Source organism: Hirundo rustica, chromosome 2 (genome assembly GCF_015227805.2).
Source record: "Hirundo rustica isolate bHirRus1 chromosome 2, bHirRus1.pri.v3, whole genome shotgun sequence".
In the NCBI taxonomy this organism is placed as follows: domain Eukaryota; kingdom Metazoa; phylum Chordata; class Aves; order Passeriformes; family Hirundinidae; genus Hirundo; species Hirundo rustica.
Genome location: NC_053451.1, coordinates 45,174,319 through 45,187,730, shown reverse-complemented (window position 1 = coordinate 45,187,730; position 13,412 = coordinate 45,174,319). Strand labels below are relative to the sequence as shown.

The 13,412-nt window shown below is 37.9% G+C and overlaps 1 protein-coding gene across 2 annotated transcripts in view; it reads left to right on the top strand.

Annotated features, from left to right (window-relative positions):
• XPO4 (exportin 4) overlaps positions 1-13,412 on the top strand; it is a 74,097-nt gene that overhangs the window by 33,191 nt on the left and 27,494 nt on the right. For both annotated transcript variants that reach the window (XM_040054928.2, XM_040054927.1), the window contains exons 5-6: positions 3,700-3,816; positions 4,595-4,748. In XM_040054928.2, the coding sequence (XP_039910862.1) occupies positions 3,700-3,816; positions 4,595-4,748 (271 nt within the window). The remainder of the gene's footprint in view (positions 1-3,699; positions 3,817-4,594; positions 4,749-13,412) is intronic.

The window sequence follows — 13,412 nt, the reverse complement described above, 5'->3', positions numbered from 1 at the left end:
ACAAAAACCCCCAGAACCCTCCACCCTAGAATTTTATATTTGTTAGGTGGATTCAGTTTTCTTACACATAAGAGGAAGAAATTTTAGTTCATATAGCATACTAGTATTGCTTTCTGAAATAGTTTGTTTTCAGATTTTTGAAATCTTTCTTCTGATAATATTTGTGTTGAGGTGCTTAGTGTCTTCATACCAAATATATCTGTATATTTAAAGAAATGTAATTACCGTCAGTAAAATTAATTTATGAAAATAAAATTTTATTTTTAGTAACCTTTACTTGAGTTCTGAAAATTTACAGAGTTTCTGAAGTCTATTCAGGAAATAGATGGCAGGGGAATTATTCTTTTAAGCTAATAATTTGTTAATACTTATAAAAATAGCCACCTTACAGCTGTGCACAGCAGTTTGTATAAATTCCTATAGCCTTATGGCAGTTCTGGGAAGCAGTGGTGGTTTTGCAACACTCTGTTTAAATACTAGACATTGCAAGGACAGGCTACAGTCTTGATCTTTTCCTCTGCTCTTGTCTGAAAGCTAAACTCATGGGAGGCTGGCACCTGCCTTTTGGGAAACCAGTCTCAAGCCATCTCACTTCAGCCTGTTGTTGCAGTAAGTTTTAGATTTACCAGGAGAAGACCAGTAATTCTCCTGGTCTTCTCCTGCCCTGGTGACCTGGCTATATGGAAGTGCTTACATTCCTTACGTGTGCAAGGGGTAGGTGCAGGCGCAGATGGCAAAAGAAGCGTAGGGATGTGCAAATACTGCACATGAGGCCCTTGGGATGATGAGGGAATGGGGCGGGGTTTGCACCCCATGTATTGAAATACCAAGTTAAGGAAGTTGATGGGACGCTGGGAATTCAGTGGGAGGGAGTAGAGCAGAGGGAATGCCCTGGTATTTGCTGTGAGCTAGCCTGCCGGATGGAGTAAGGTGTGTAAATCTAGTAACATCATTCTTCTCCTGTCATGCTCAAAGCAGGTCCTGATGTCCCAGAACTATCTGAAATAGCTCTCATTGAAATCAGAGGGATAGGTCACTGTTCAAGCTGCTTTACTGGGCTCTTAGGAGATTCAGTCAGCCCACCTGTACCCATGGCTCTTTACACTTTACGTCTTTACCATCAGTCATAAAATTTAACCTTCCTTTTAAATTTCTCCTTGAAATCAGGAGAAAAGCTCACAAAAAATCTGTAACATGCTTTTTACCATGCAGTAATGCATTACTCTGCAAAGAGAAAGGATAAATTATTATATACATATAAACAAACTGGAGAAAAAGGAAGGTGTTATTTCAGCTAATATCAAGTATTTATAATCACAGTGGGAACAAACGCTTCCTATTGTTCCTGCCCATTTGAACTTGGTGATTGATTTTCCAGTAATTGGCAACCAACTGCAAATGGTGGGTAGTCTGCCTCCGTGCCCTGCTCGTTCTTTGGTGGTCTGGATGGTGGCTTGGTGTCAAGATCTTAGCATGCTAAAGCAGAAGCTGTGTAGTTTTAGCCTGGTTGTTGTATTACTGGAGCCACTGAGGCCACTTGGTCATCAGGGTATGCTACAGAGCATCCAAGTGTACAGATTTGTCATTGCAGCTCGTGATGTCCTTATGTCGTGGCTGCTTTGAGCTGAAAAATGTGAGTGAGTCAGAAATTTTTAAGCATCAAATTAAAACTTGTATTTTAAACTATTTAAAGAGTCATGTGAGATAACTTTACTTGTATTCTGATCTGAAGCATTGTTCTAAAGTCAGACTTGAGGGGTTTTTCTTAGTTGTTTGTTTGGATTTTTTTACCCAGGTTAATTCTTTTCATATGGAACTTTTAATGTTGGATTTAATACTGAATACTAGTATATACTGGTTTGGTTTTTTTTAATATTAGATCAAATCTGTATTTCCTTTAACTAAAAAAATATTTATTGTGTGAATACCTTGCGCAGAAATTTGGAAATATAATAGTGAAATATTTGAGTGAATTAGAAATATTTCTAGTATAGAAGTGACAAAGTTATGCTTTTACTGGAGTAGTTTAAATTGTGATGCTAGTTTTCACTGGTTAAATGTTTCTTTCATAATATGTGTTGTTTGACAGAGCGGAATGTACATGAGAAATAGTCCACTTGAAATAAATGATTTCTTTAAAATGGGAAAGCTTTTACTTAGCAACTGATCAGCAATATGCAGGTCTGCTGTACTTATGCAGCTTTATTGCATAGTGGAAGAGAAAACCTGTGTGTGTTATTACAAAGCCACTATGTTTGATCTGTCTGGAACTTTTTTTAGCAAGTAAGAATGTTAATTTAGTGTTTACTGACTAAGATAACTAGTTGTCTGGGGGGGTCAAGGTACTGACTTCAGAGGCATTTCTGAACAAAGATGTTGCAGTTGGTGGGTGGATGGCACTGGTCTCAGCTGTTGTATGAGCTTGCATAAATAGTATCATCTCCACTTTAATCTTTCGGGTGTTCAGAGGTAGTGTGCATATTTCTGTTTAACCCCTGGACACTTGCTGGCATGCATGACCCTTTAACAATTCCTATCCCTCTGTCCATCCCTGGCACCTTGGCTCCAAACAGTCTGGGAGGATAGCCAGTAATTTTGGAGCTTTTTGTAAAGAACATCTCTTGAACAAAAAGTCCTTTCATTTCAGCGGTATACGCTTTCTATTGTGCTTGTTACGGTGGTGTACGGCACAAGTCTGAATTACTGCTTGCAACTCCACTGTGCAATACTTGCTCCCCTTTGTGTGCAAGGATCAGTTAAAAGATATTTAAACTGGTGATGGTGATTTCTGGACTTTGGCATCAGGAAAAAAAGCTTTTTTTTGTATTTCAAAAACAGCAACAAAGGCTGGAGCCATGTGTTTCATACAGGAAGTTGGCTTTTAAATGTTTTAGATATGCATTTAATTTACCTTATCTTAAATTTTGAGAATTAAGAAGATACTTAAACCTTTAGTCTTTGTGAATCTGTCTCTCTAAAATTAACATGCCTTTTTCTCACCAATTTTTATATAACTTCTGAGACATAATTTTAATAGAGTAGTTTTAAGGGTTGTTTCTGAGGCTTGTTGATGTGCTGCTTTGGAGGGAGGTGTCCAAGACATTTCAAGCTTTCTGTGAATTCTTCTCTTTTTTTTTTTTTTTTCCCAATGTGGGGAGAGGGGAAAAGATGTAGTAGACTGTGTTATTGCAGGTGTTATTTTTGACAAACTTGTATCACTTTTGGTGCTATAAAGTTAATCACCATCAAATACCAACATGGTAAGTGTAGCAAATGCGAAGAAGGGGCAAAACAAATTTCAGAGTGACCTGAACACTCACTATTTCAATAGAGATAAGTGGACAGGGAATCTTCCCTGAAACTAATGTAAAGGCCTGTGCACAGGGAGACAAAGTAAATGGCAAGGCTAGGAAATGGTTTGCAAATAAGTTGGTTTCATTTGTAATAATGATCACACAAATGCCAGCTTTTATATTGCTCGAATGCTCAAATTTCTTTTTTAAGGATGGAGCCCTGGTGATTCTAGAAACAGTTCATCCAAAGATCTATTTTCCTGAAAGTTTGACTTGTTCTAGTTTGTGTTAGAAGGAACTGAAGTAGTAGTTGTATTAAAAATGCTAATAAAAAAAGGACGCTGTAGGTGCTATTGCATTATTGGACATCTTTTAGTTATATTATTCCCCCTTATTTTTTTTATAGCAAACATTGGCCTGTTCCATTCTAACGGCGTTGTTGAGCGAGTTCTCAAGTTCAAGTAAAACCAGCAACATTGGACTAAGCATGGAGTTCCATGGTAACTGTAAACGTATATTTCAGGTAAACTAGTTCTGTATTGACATATGCTACCTCTCTTTCTAAAATTTAAACATTGAGAAGCAAAAATACTTTGTTGTGCCAGATGCAATCAGGTACACTGTGTGCCTAAAAGCATTTAATAGGGGAAATACTGCAAATAATGCAGATACTGGCTACTTCAGGAAAATTGATAACGTATTTTTTAGAAACTTGTATCAAAAGGGTGCGACCCCTTTGTGCCCGTTTTATGAATATAGAGCTACAGATCTTTATGCCATCGGACTCTTTAATTCCTTGGCTACCAATTGCAAACAAAACGAATACTCTGTGGAACAATGATAGTCTTAAATATAGCTTTGGTTTAAAGCCAAGGAGAGCTATGTATGTATTTAAAAATATTATTGCAGATGGTGTAGCCTGGTTGTCTCAGATGTATTGTTTGGCCAGTCAGAAATGTTTATGTGAAGGCATTGCTTTAAACCGACTGTTGTGGAAGAGCTTACCAACTTTTTTTCATGCCAAAGACCAACTCTTTTCTCCACCACTTATTAAAAACATACTGGTTTTTTATCTTTTAACAACCAGTATTTATGTGAGAATTTTTTTCATAGTCTTTGGAAATGTAATCAATTCTGACTAAAGGGGGGGTTCTCACTGGCAATTTCAGAGTATTTCCTGTATTTTAATGAAAATAGGGTGAAACTGGAAATTTTTCTTCTCTCTGGAAAAGTATTTCTTGTTGATCAGCATTTCATTAATGACTGAGATACTGAATGTATTGTGTTCGTCCTGACTGTAGGAGGACGATCTGCGGCAGATCTTCATGCTCACGGTAGAGGTACTTCAGGAATTCAGCAGACGTGAAAACCTCAATGCTCAGATGTCTTCAGTGTTTCAGCGTTATCTTGCACTAGCCAATCAGGTCTTAAGCTGGAACTTCCTTCCTCCAAATTATATCCTTTTCACGCCAGGCCCTTTGTTTCCCTTGACTTGGGTTACTTCTTGCGTGAGGAGTAAAGTCTTTGCAAGGAGAGTAAAACAAAAACCTTAGAAGCTTTGTGTTTAGACCTTGATTTATGTTTTCTTCTGTTAGTGCTTTTTGTCTCCACCATGCTTGCTAAGAGATGCTCACATACAGAAACTGCTGTTTGTCTTCATTAAAGTTTAAAACTATTTTACATAAAAGGGAAAGCATACAGAGCACCCACCTTTTACAGGTTTATGGTCTGTCTGGTTGGTGCAGGGAACAGAAAATGTGCAATATGCTACTTCAGTGTAGAACCATATGGTGAAGAGTCTAAGCCCTGTTCAATTTTTATGCAGAGATCTGATCTGTTCTGCTTTTCTCCCTCAGAGAGGAGGTAGAGAAAGGCAAATGCCCCATTTTGTAGGAATATGCATGCAGATGAACCAGCTCCCCATGAAAGAACATGGTATATACTAGAACATGGAATCTCTTCAGCCTGAAAAAGTGTTTGGTAGCTGAGAAAAGAAAAGTCAACTTCTTTTACACAGGTGCTATTTCTTTCATTTTGATATTTTTGTGATATCTGATCATTAATCCAGAAAAAGGTGGAGTTGGAAAGTAGAGGAGGAAATGGGAATCAGAAAGAGAAAGGCTCTTGGTAAAGGAGAGAAGAAAAAAAGAATATAAATACGTTCAGTCCAAAAAAGAGGCTAGACAAATATTGTAGAAATACCCAATCACACTCTGTATTTAATAGAGGTTTTAGACAGCATGTGTAGTAAATCATTATAGTACCTTTCTAATAGCCAGACTGCCTTAAAAAAACTCAGCAAACTATCCAAGAGCCAAATTTCTAAGCTGGTTTATAAGCTTTTTTCTTAAAACTTCTGAAATTGCTACCAAGCTATACATACTGCAGGAATCTTGATGTTGCTTTCAAATCCACTGTGAACGATTTCATTTGCTTTCCTCGTGTGACAGTCAGAAGGTGATACCTGTGTGTTTTTGTTTTCTTTTAGTCTGTTCATTATGCAGCAGGCAGCAAAAGTAAATTTATTTGAAACTGGATATTCCTTGGTTCACATCTGTAAAGCAGAATGCCAGTTATATTGGCTTTAAAAAAGGTTCCATGGATTAAAAGTAAATATCCCACTTCTATTTGTCCCTGAAGTGATTTGGCAGGGGTTCGGGGAGGAATTTAGCGTATGTGCCTATAAAATGGAGACTGTAGTCAAATTATTGCACCTTATAAAAGTCTTTGGAAGTGGATTTGGGATTTCAAATAGAAAGGAAATGCTCTTGTATTGTGCAGAGGTGGTTCCCTCTGAATTTTAGTGTGGCTCTGCACAAACCTTCGATGTAGTCCTAAATACAGAATCACAGAATGTTAAGGGGTTGGAAAGGACCTTATTGATTTCCAAACCCCCTGCCATGGGCAGGGACGCCTCCCACTGGACCAGGCTGCCATCCAACCTGGCCTTGAACACTTCCAGGTTTAGGGCATCCACAGCCTCTCTGGTCAGCCTGTTCCAGTGCCTCACCATCCTCACAGGAAGGAATTTCTTCGTACTATCTAACCTTAATTTCCCCTCAGTCTGTGCCCATTACTCTGTGTCTCATATCGCTGCAGTTCCTGAGAAGGAATCCCTCTCCACCTTCCCTGCAGGCCCCCTTCAGACACTGGAGGGTTGCTCCTAGCAACTTTCCACACAACCTTCTCTCTGTGGGCTCTGGAGCCCCAACCTTCTCAGATTGTCTTTATAGAGCAGGTGCTTCAGTCTGTTGTCAACTACGTGGCCTCCTCTGGACTTTCTCCATCAATTCCATGTCCTTATGTTGGGGAGACCAGAACTGTAGTCAGAACTCCAGGGAGGGGTCTCACAAGAGCATAGTAGAGGAAGAAATCTCCTCCTTCAACCTTCTGATGCAGCCCAGGATGCAGTTGTCTTTCTGGGCTGTAAGTGCACATGGTTGGCTCATGTTGAGTTTTTTCATCAGCCATCACCCCTAACTCCTTCTCTGCAGGGCTGCTCCTAATCACTGCTAACCTGTTGGTGTGTCTGGGATCTTGGTATAGTTCAGAAGTGAGGGCTATAGTTCTTCACGAGCTCTTTGTCCTTGGCTAAGGTTTGCACTGGTGGAGCCAGATAGAGAGATAGATGGATGCATGCCAGATGTGGAGCCTTGGAATTCCAGCTTTCCTTTATACATCTATATAATATGAAGTGATTTAGGTGCTAGTATATAAATGTTACTAGTAATACCTAAGCAAGCCATACTACTGCTTAAGGTTAATAATAGTTTCTGCTATTTGGCCTACTTTAGATACTACAGCTGTTAAACAAGTTCTGACTATTTCTGGAGATTGGATGGACCTAAGTGCTCTTAATGGATCGATTTCAAATATTTTTGTACTTTCTGATCCACCTGATACTATCTTTTTGTTTTCTACCATTGGATGTTTCATTTTGCTAAGAATTACAGCACCAGCTTGGGTCTTTATTTATGCATCAACCTGTTTTCAAGGAAGTTGGAACATCTTCAGTCATCCTTGAGAAAAGTTGGTCTTAGCTGCCAAAAATTCAGTAACTCTTGGAGTTTACAGTGCCACATTGATTGTATTATGGCATATATCTCTTTTTGTTAAGATGACCTCTTTAACTGTTGATTGTTAGCTCATGGGCAGTGAAACTTAGCTTGGCTAGTTTCTAAATAGATAGCATATTACATAAGAATGTAAGAATTGCTGTGTTGATGGGTTGGTTAGAGTCCTTTTGTTGTCCTCTTTCCAAATCTTGACAGCAACGGGCATAAATTTAATACTGGAAGCATGGAGTAAAATGATCCTTTGTATTCTCAGATATATCTTTTTTCCTTTAGTTGGTATTTCCCCTGGCAAGATAGTATTGATTCTTGGTATTCCCTGCAGCATCACAATAATCTGCAGTGTATTTATGTAATATTTAGCAAGATTCTTGTAACTCCAAAAAAGGGAAGTAGCATAAATGTGCATTTACTATATGGTGGCTATTGCAAAGTGACACATTATTCAAATCCTCAGATTGTTAGAATTGAATCAAAACATACCACTTCTCAGGAGTTCTGTGCTGTTATAGGACAACTTTATAAGTGTTGCGTTGTTAAATGCAGTTTTAGACTGTGTTGCCACCAACTGTAAGAAAAGTTGTATTAAGTCTGCATTGTCAATTGTTACCATGAAAGATGTATTCTGGAATACGCACCTCATTGGAGCAACAAAGGAAGAAACTCTGGAACCTACCTAATTTCAAACTGGCACTCATTATTTTTCATTGTGCCTGCAGTAGGAAGGACACAGCACAGTGACCTAGGAAGCCACCCTTCAGTCATGTCCAGTTTCTCCCGTTTCATTTTCCAGCAATCATCTATTGTTATTTTTATCTGCCACCTTGAGATATTAGTTTACCCGGTGTTTGTGGAGGCTTCAGAGATAGTATCTTGTGGCATGTTGGCTTCTGCACAGTTTCTTTTTTGAGTGGTGTTATAGTATTGTTAAATGTTATTTACTCAGATGGAACTAGATTTATCTTTTCTTAAAAGAATGTTTCAACCAATTAAGGAAGTACAGTTGATCAGTACTAAAAAATACAGCCCTCTCCTTTACAAAAGTTCCTTCAAGAATCTGATTTCTAGTACATTGCAAGTATCCAAAGTCTCCAGTTAAGAAACTGAATGTTGTTGGGCTTTAATACACCTTGGCATAGACATACAGGTCCTGTGAAGTCAGGATGTAATTATAATTTCTATCATTTTACTTCCAGAGATGTTTCTCTCATTGACTTTGGCATTTTTTCTGTTCCTGGCAGCCATATTCTAATGCACTTTGGCTGAATGTCCTCAAATGTAGAAGTTCTTTAACAGAGCATAAGAATTGTGTGCAGCTGTCTCCCATCTACAGAAAGGTGTCTTATTATCTGTCATTAGGAGCTGTCATAGAAGTACTTATCCCTTATTCTTCAATGTATGGATTACAATACATGAACAAAGAGATACTTGAGCTTTAGTTCTTGTTTTGGGTTTAGTGCCTGCACTTGCTCGGAGGCAAGCAGGCAAATTTTCAAGTGCATGTAGAACAGGGGATTTAAAATGCAGATTATGTAGACTTAGTGGTTTGAATTCTACTAATACACATCATTGCTGTTCCATTGGAATTGTTGGTGCCAGTTGTATGAGCTGACTGAAGCTTTTGTCTGATCTGAACATTTTTGTGTTCCTTGGCCACACAGTTAAAGGAAGACAGCTCTTCATATCTCTGTTTTGAAAATGTCTTTTAAACCTCGAGCCAGAATGAGACACCTGTCTCAGAGGTTCTGTGAACCATACAGTTCTGCAGACTTTTAAGATTTGAACTCAGTCCAACCCAGATTGGTAGCATCTGTTGTGGATAATGGAAGTGCATGAAAACCACACAGAAAACTCAAGGTTGGTTTTGAGGAATGGTTCCAGTTGGCATTGCTGCTGAAAAAGCATCCTGCCTTATCATATCCCAAGAGCATGATTCTGAGCAGGGAACCACCTGGCTGAAAATATGGTGGGGTTTTTTTTAAGCAGGTTTTAGCCCCTGGTTGGATTTGTTGCACAGCTACAGGTAGAAATAATTCTACCTGTACCAAGGAGTGACAACATAGATTTCTTCAGCTGCTTTCCATAGGCCTTGTGTTCCTTAGCAGCCTAGAATTATCCTGAATTTACTGACACAGTCTGTTCTTATCTGAAAAATGAAGCATTTGGACACTCTCCTGTCTATTGTTTGGGATATAGAGCAAAACTCAATGTAATTGAAACAGCTGTATTTAAGAGAGTTGCATTTTACTTTTATCAGACTTAATCACCTACCGCTTTTAAGTGAAATCTGACCTGGCTTGGAAATCCCTGATTTTTAGAAATTATTTCTAGGACACTATGTGTTTTCTTGTCAGTCCTTTCTAGCAATTTTGGGCAAACTCAAGAAGATTGGAAGATTCCCTGAATTCTGTCATAATTGCACTAAACATATTTGTACTGATGTTCAACTTTTTAACAATTAATCTTTCATCATTTATGTTTTCTTGAATGAATTCTCTAATCAGTTTGCAATGTAGGAACATCTTAACATCATTAATATTAGAAGAGGAAAAGAGACCAGGAAACACACTTCTTGTGAAGGGGAGTTGATACTCTGCTTTCTTGCCCCAGTGGTTTTTAAATTTCCAGTTTTGCAGTGATGGTTACAGCGCCGTGGCTGGTAGCTGGTGCGTGGGGGAAAGGTGTGACTCCTGGGCCACATCTGTGTGGCAGCCCTTGTGCATGGGTGCTTTAAGTGCCAGTTAGGCTGGAAGTGAACAGCTTGCATATCATAAGCTGCATAACTATAGCAGCAGAATGTACCAAGAACTGCAGAATCCACATGGGTGGTCATAACCTTGGAACTGGCATGACTCTGGAATTGGCCAGGTTTAAAATTAGCTTGGGTGTTCCTGCACTTCCTACTCCTGTTCCTGCAATCTGAGTCCAGTGTCTCCAACACAAAGTATTGTTTCATTCTCGTGACTGTTAGGAATACTTGTCTTTAATAATATTTAAGCATGTGTTCTTTGTCCTGGTTGCTGGATGTATTTACCGAGAGTGTGAGGTATGGAAAGGTCTGTGGAGGATTTCTCCATAGGGGGCAGCAAGCCTCTGCAGCAGTTTTAGGCAGTTGCTCCTTAGACTCATCCCATGTGCTTGGCTCACTAGCTAGAAAGCCAGAGGAGGTCTTAAAAATCCAAATAAAATCAGTTTTGATATAACAATGGAGGGCTGGTACCTTTCTAATGCAGTTTTTTTATCTTTAAAATGCAAGTCTGTGACTGGCACAAAGTCCAGAAATATTTAAAAAAGAGTAAAGTGATTAAAATAACTTTTAAGAAAAGTATTCAAACCTTAACACTCCAGGAGTTTTCCATCCATCTCTGAGACAGAGGGAGATTTGACTTCTGTGCACAAACTTATGAATGGGGTTCTAGTAGAAGAAATCTCAGCTTTGATTTTTGAGTTCCAAACTTACTGTTTTGTGGAAGAACAAGGCTTACCTCTCTTGGGAAAAAGATTGTGGGATTTATTCTCAGATACTGGAATTTGTTGAAGTATTGAAGTAAAATATTCTAATCCCTCATGACTACTTCAGGACAATATTTTAAATATTTTGATATTCATCTTCACCTATCATTCCCTTCCTGAGAGGCTGTGAGTGAGAGGAAGATGATGCATTCGTTGGTTTTTGTTTTCGTTGCTTTCATGTTCCTCCAAGAAGCACATAAAACCTCAAACTTTTTTTTTTTTTTTAATAAAAAATTTATAACTTTGAAAAAACTGCTCTTATTTCTCCAGCTCATGACACAAAACCAAACATGGAGCTAATGTCTACATGCATAAATTGAGTCAAAGATAAAAGAAAATCTCCTTTAACATTATGGTCTTCTCATCTTCCTCTCTAGGCAGTAATAGCCAGCATATGGACCTTATCATACATTAGGCATCTAATTATGTTCTTATGATTTTTAATAGAGTTTGGTTCACAATCACTGAGTAACCTGATTCATGCAGAAGATTCAAGTCTTGGAAGGAATCAGTGTCCTAAGTGTTGCAAAATGGGTGAAACATTGACATGCTTCTGGTAGCTGTTTGTTAGCCTGGATTTACATATCATTCAAAGTGTATTTTATTAAAAGTTAGTAATTCCTCAGCAGACCTGGGAATGTTAGAAACATTTGTATTATTACCAGAAGTGGTTTACAATTGTTTTTCATTCTGGAAACGAAAAAAGCCCCCAAACTCTCTAAGATGTCATAATAGACTAATCTATGCTTATCATTTATCTGTGTTGTAAGTCTAAATCATAAGCTTGAGTGCTTAGGTAAAGAAAGAGTTTTGATCATTCTGTACTTTTTGTTTCTTTGTAAGTCTTGACAAGCAAGTTAACTTTGGATGATGAAGAGTGTATTTGTCCTGTATACGTCCATGTACAAGGTAATTCAGTGCCATTTTTTTTCAGGTTTGGCATAACTAGACTGCTGTTACTAAGACCAGACCGTGGCACAACATAAGCTGGAGTACTTTGTGGCAGTAAGCATCTCCACAGTCAGTTTCTGCTAATGCTTGCATACATGTAGTACACGCTGGAAAATGGCTGCAAGATCTCCATGATAGGAGGAGTCATCATTAGTAAAGTTCAGTGAACAGATATTTTATCCACAAATCTCCTATTGTCAGATGTGTCATCAGTCCGTTAGCATGAGAAACAAGACTAAAAATAACAGGATAAGGCTGCTAAATAATGAGTCTTGTTAAAATAGTGACAGCAAACTAGTGCTTCTTTCATTCCACGTGAAAAGCATTTTGTAGCTGGTCCCCTCTGTAGACTCAACCTCGCAAAGACTAAATTTTTCACAGATTAGTAATGTATTTATGATTGTCTTCTAATAATATGTACAAGTCAGTAGCTTATTGGCGAATCACAGCAAAGGACATTCTTGTCAGTAAGCAATTTTAAAATACCATTTTGACTAAAACATTCTAAATGGAAAGGAGAAAAGGTATAGCTTGATTTGCCAGATAAAATTAGTTTTAACTTAGAATATTACTCCTGATAAAGGGTGCTTGCATGTGATAATTTCATGCACATTTTCACCTTTTTTTTTTGTGTGTGTGTATGTGTAGAACCAAAGCATATTTGATCAGTTAAATTATATCAGTGTTTCAGATGAAAGTGAAGTAGAAAATTCTGTGACTTCTAGTTTTTTCCCCCATCTGAAATAATGCAGATCTGGTATAGTTCTACTTAGATTAATAATCTTGAAAATTGTGAAACTGCTTTTATTTTGCACTAGTGTGAAAATCCCTGATTGTTCTTAGGCAGTATAACATGCTGACAACAGTCCTGGACACATACCACTGGTGAAGGTCCACTTGGCACTGTACTGTGGAAAAAGTCCCTTTTTTTGGAATGTGCTTTTGCACCGTGTCGTTAGGAATTTTGTTTTGTGGCAGAACTCAGAAGACAAGTATAAATAAACTGAAATTGCGCGTCCTGCTTTGTGACACAATTTTTCATATTAAACTACTTGCTTGCTTTAAATATTGTTCCCTTAAAAAAAAAAAAAATCATAAGTTAAGCAGTCTACTGTTTTGAGTGATACCATTGTAAAATTTATTTTATTCTAGACATAGAAACAGTTTCTTATACACGTTTTTTAGTACCGGATTACTTACACTACAAAAGGTAATGCCGTTCATTACCAGTAAGTAAATTATGTGCAGCTCAACGTGCTGTTACTTAGTCTGACGGTTGGGTTAGAAAGGGATCAAAGAGGATAATGTAGGGTTTAAGTAAGACTAATAAAACATTAGTAAAACTGCTTTAACTTAGCAACTACTACTTGAAAGGGGTGGTGCCACAAAGGGAAGTACATCCAAAAATTTTTGATAAAAACTGTTGTGTGATCAGACTGACAAATAATTGAACCTGTTTGTTTAAATGTTTTTGCTCATGTCTCTGTTTTTTCTGTACTAGAACATTTGCAGATTTTTGTAAATTGAATTATGCCAAAATACATGGTGAGAGCTGAAATGAGTGCAGCAAAATTTTGTCTTT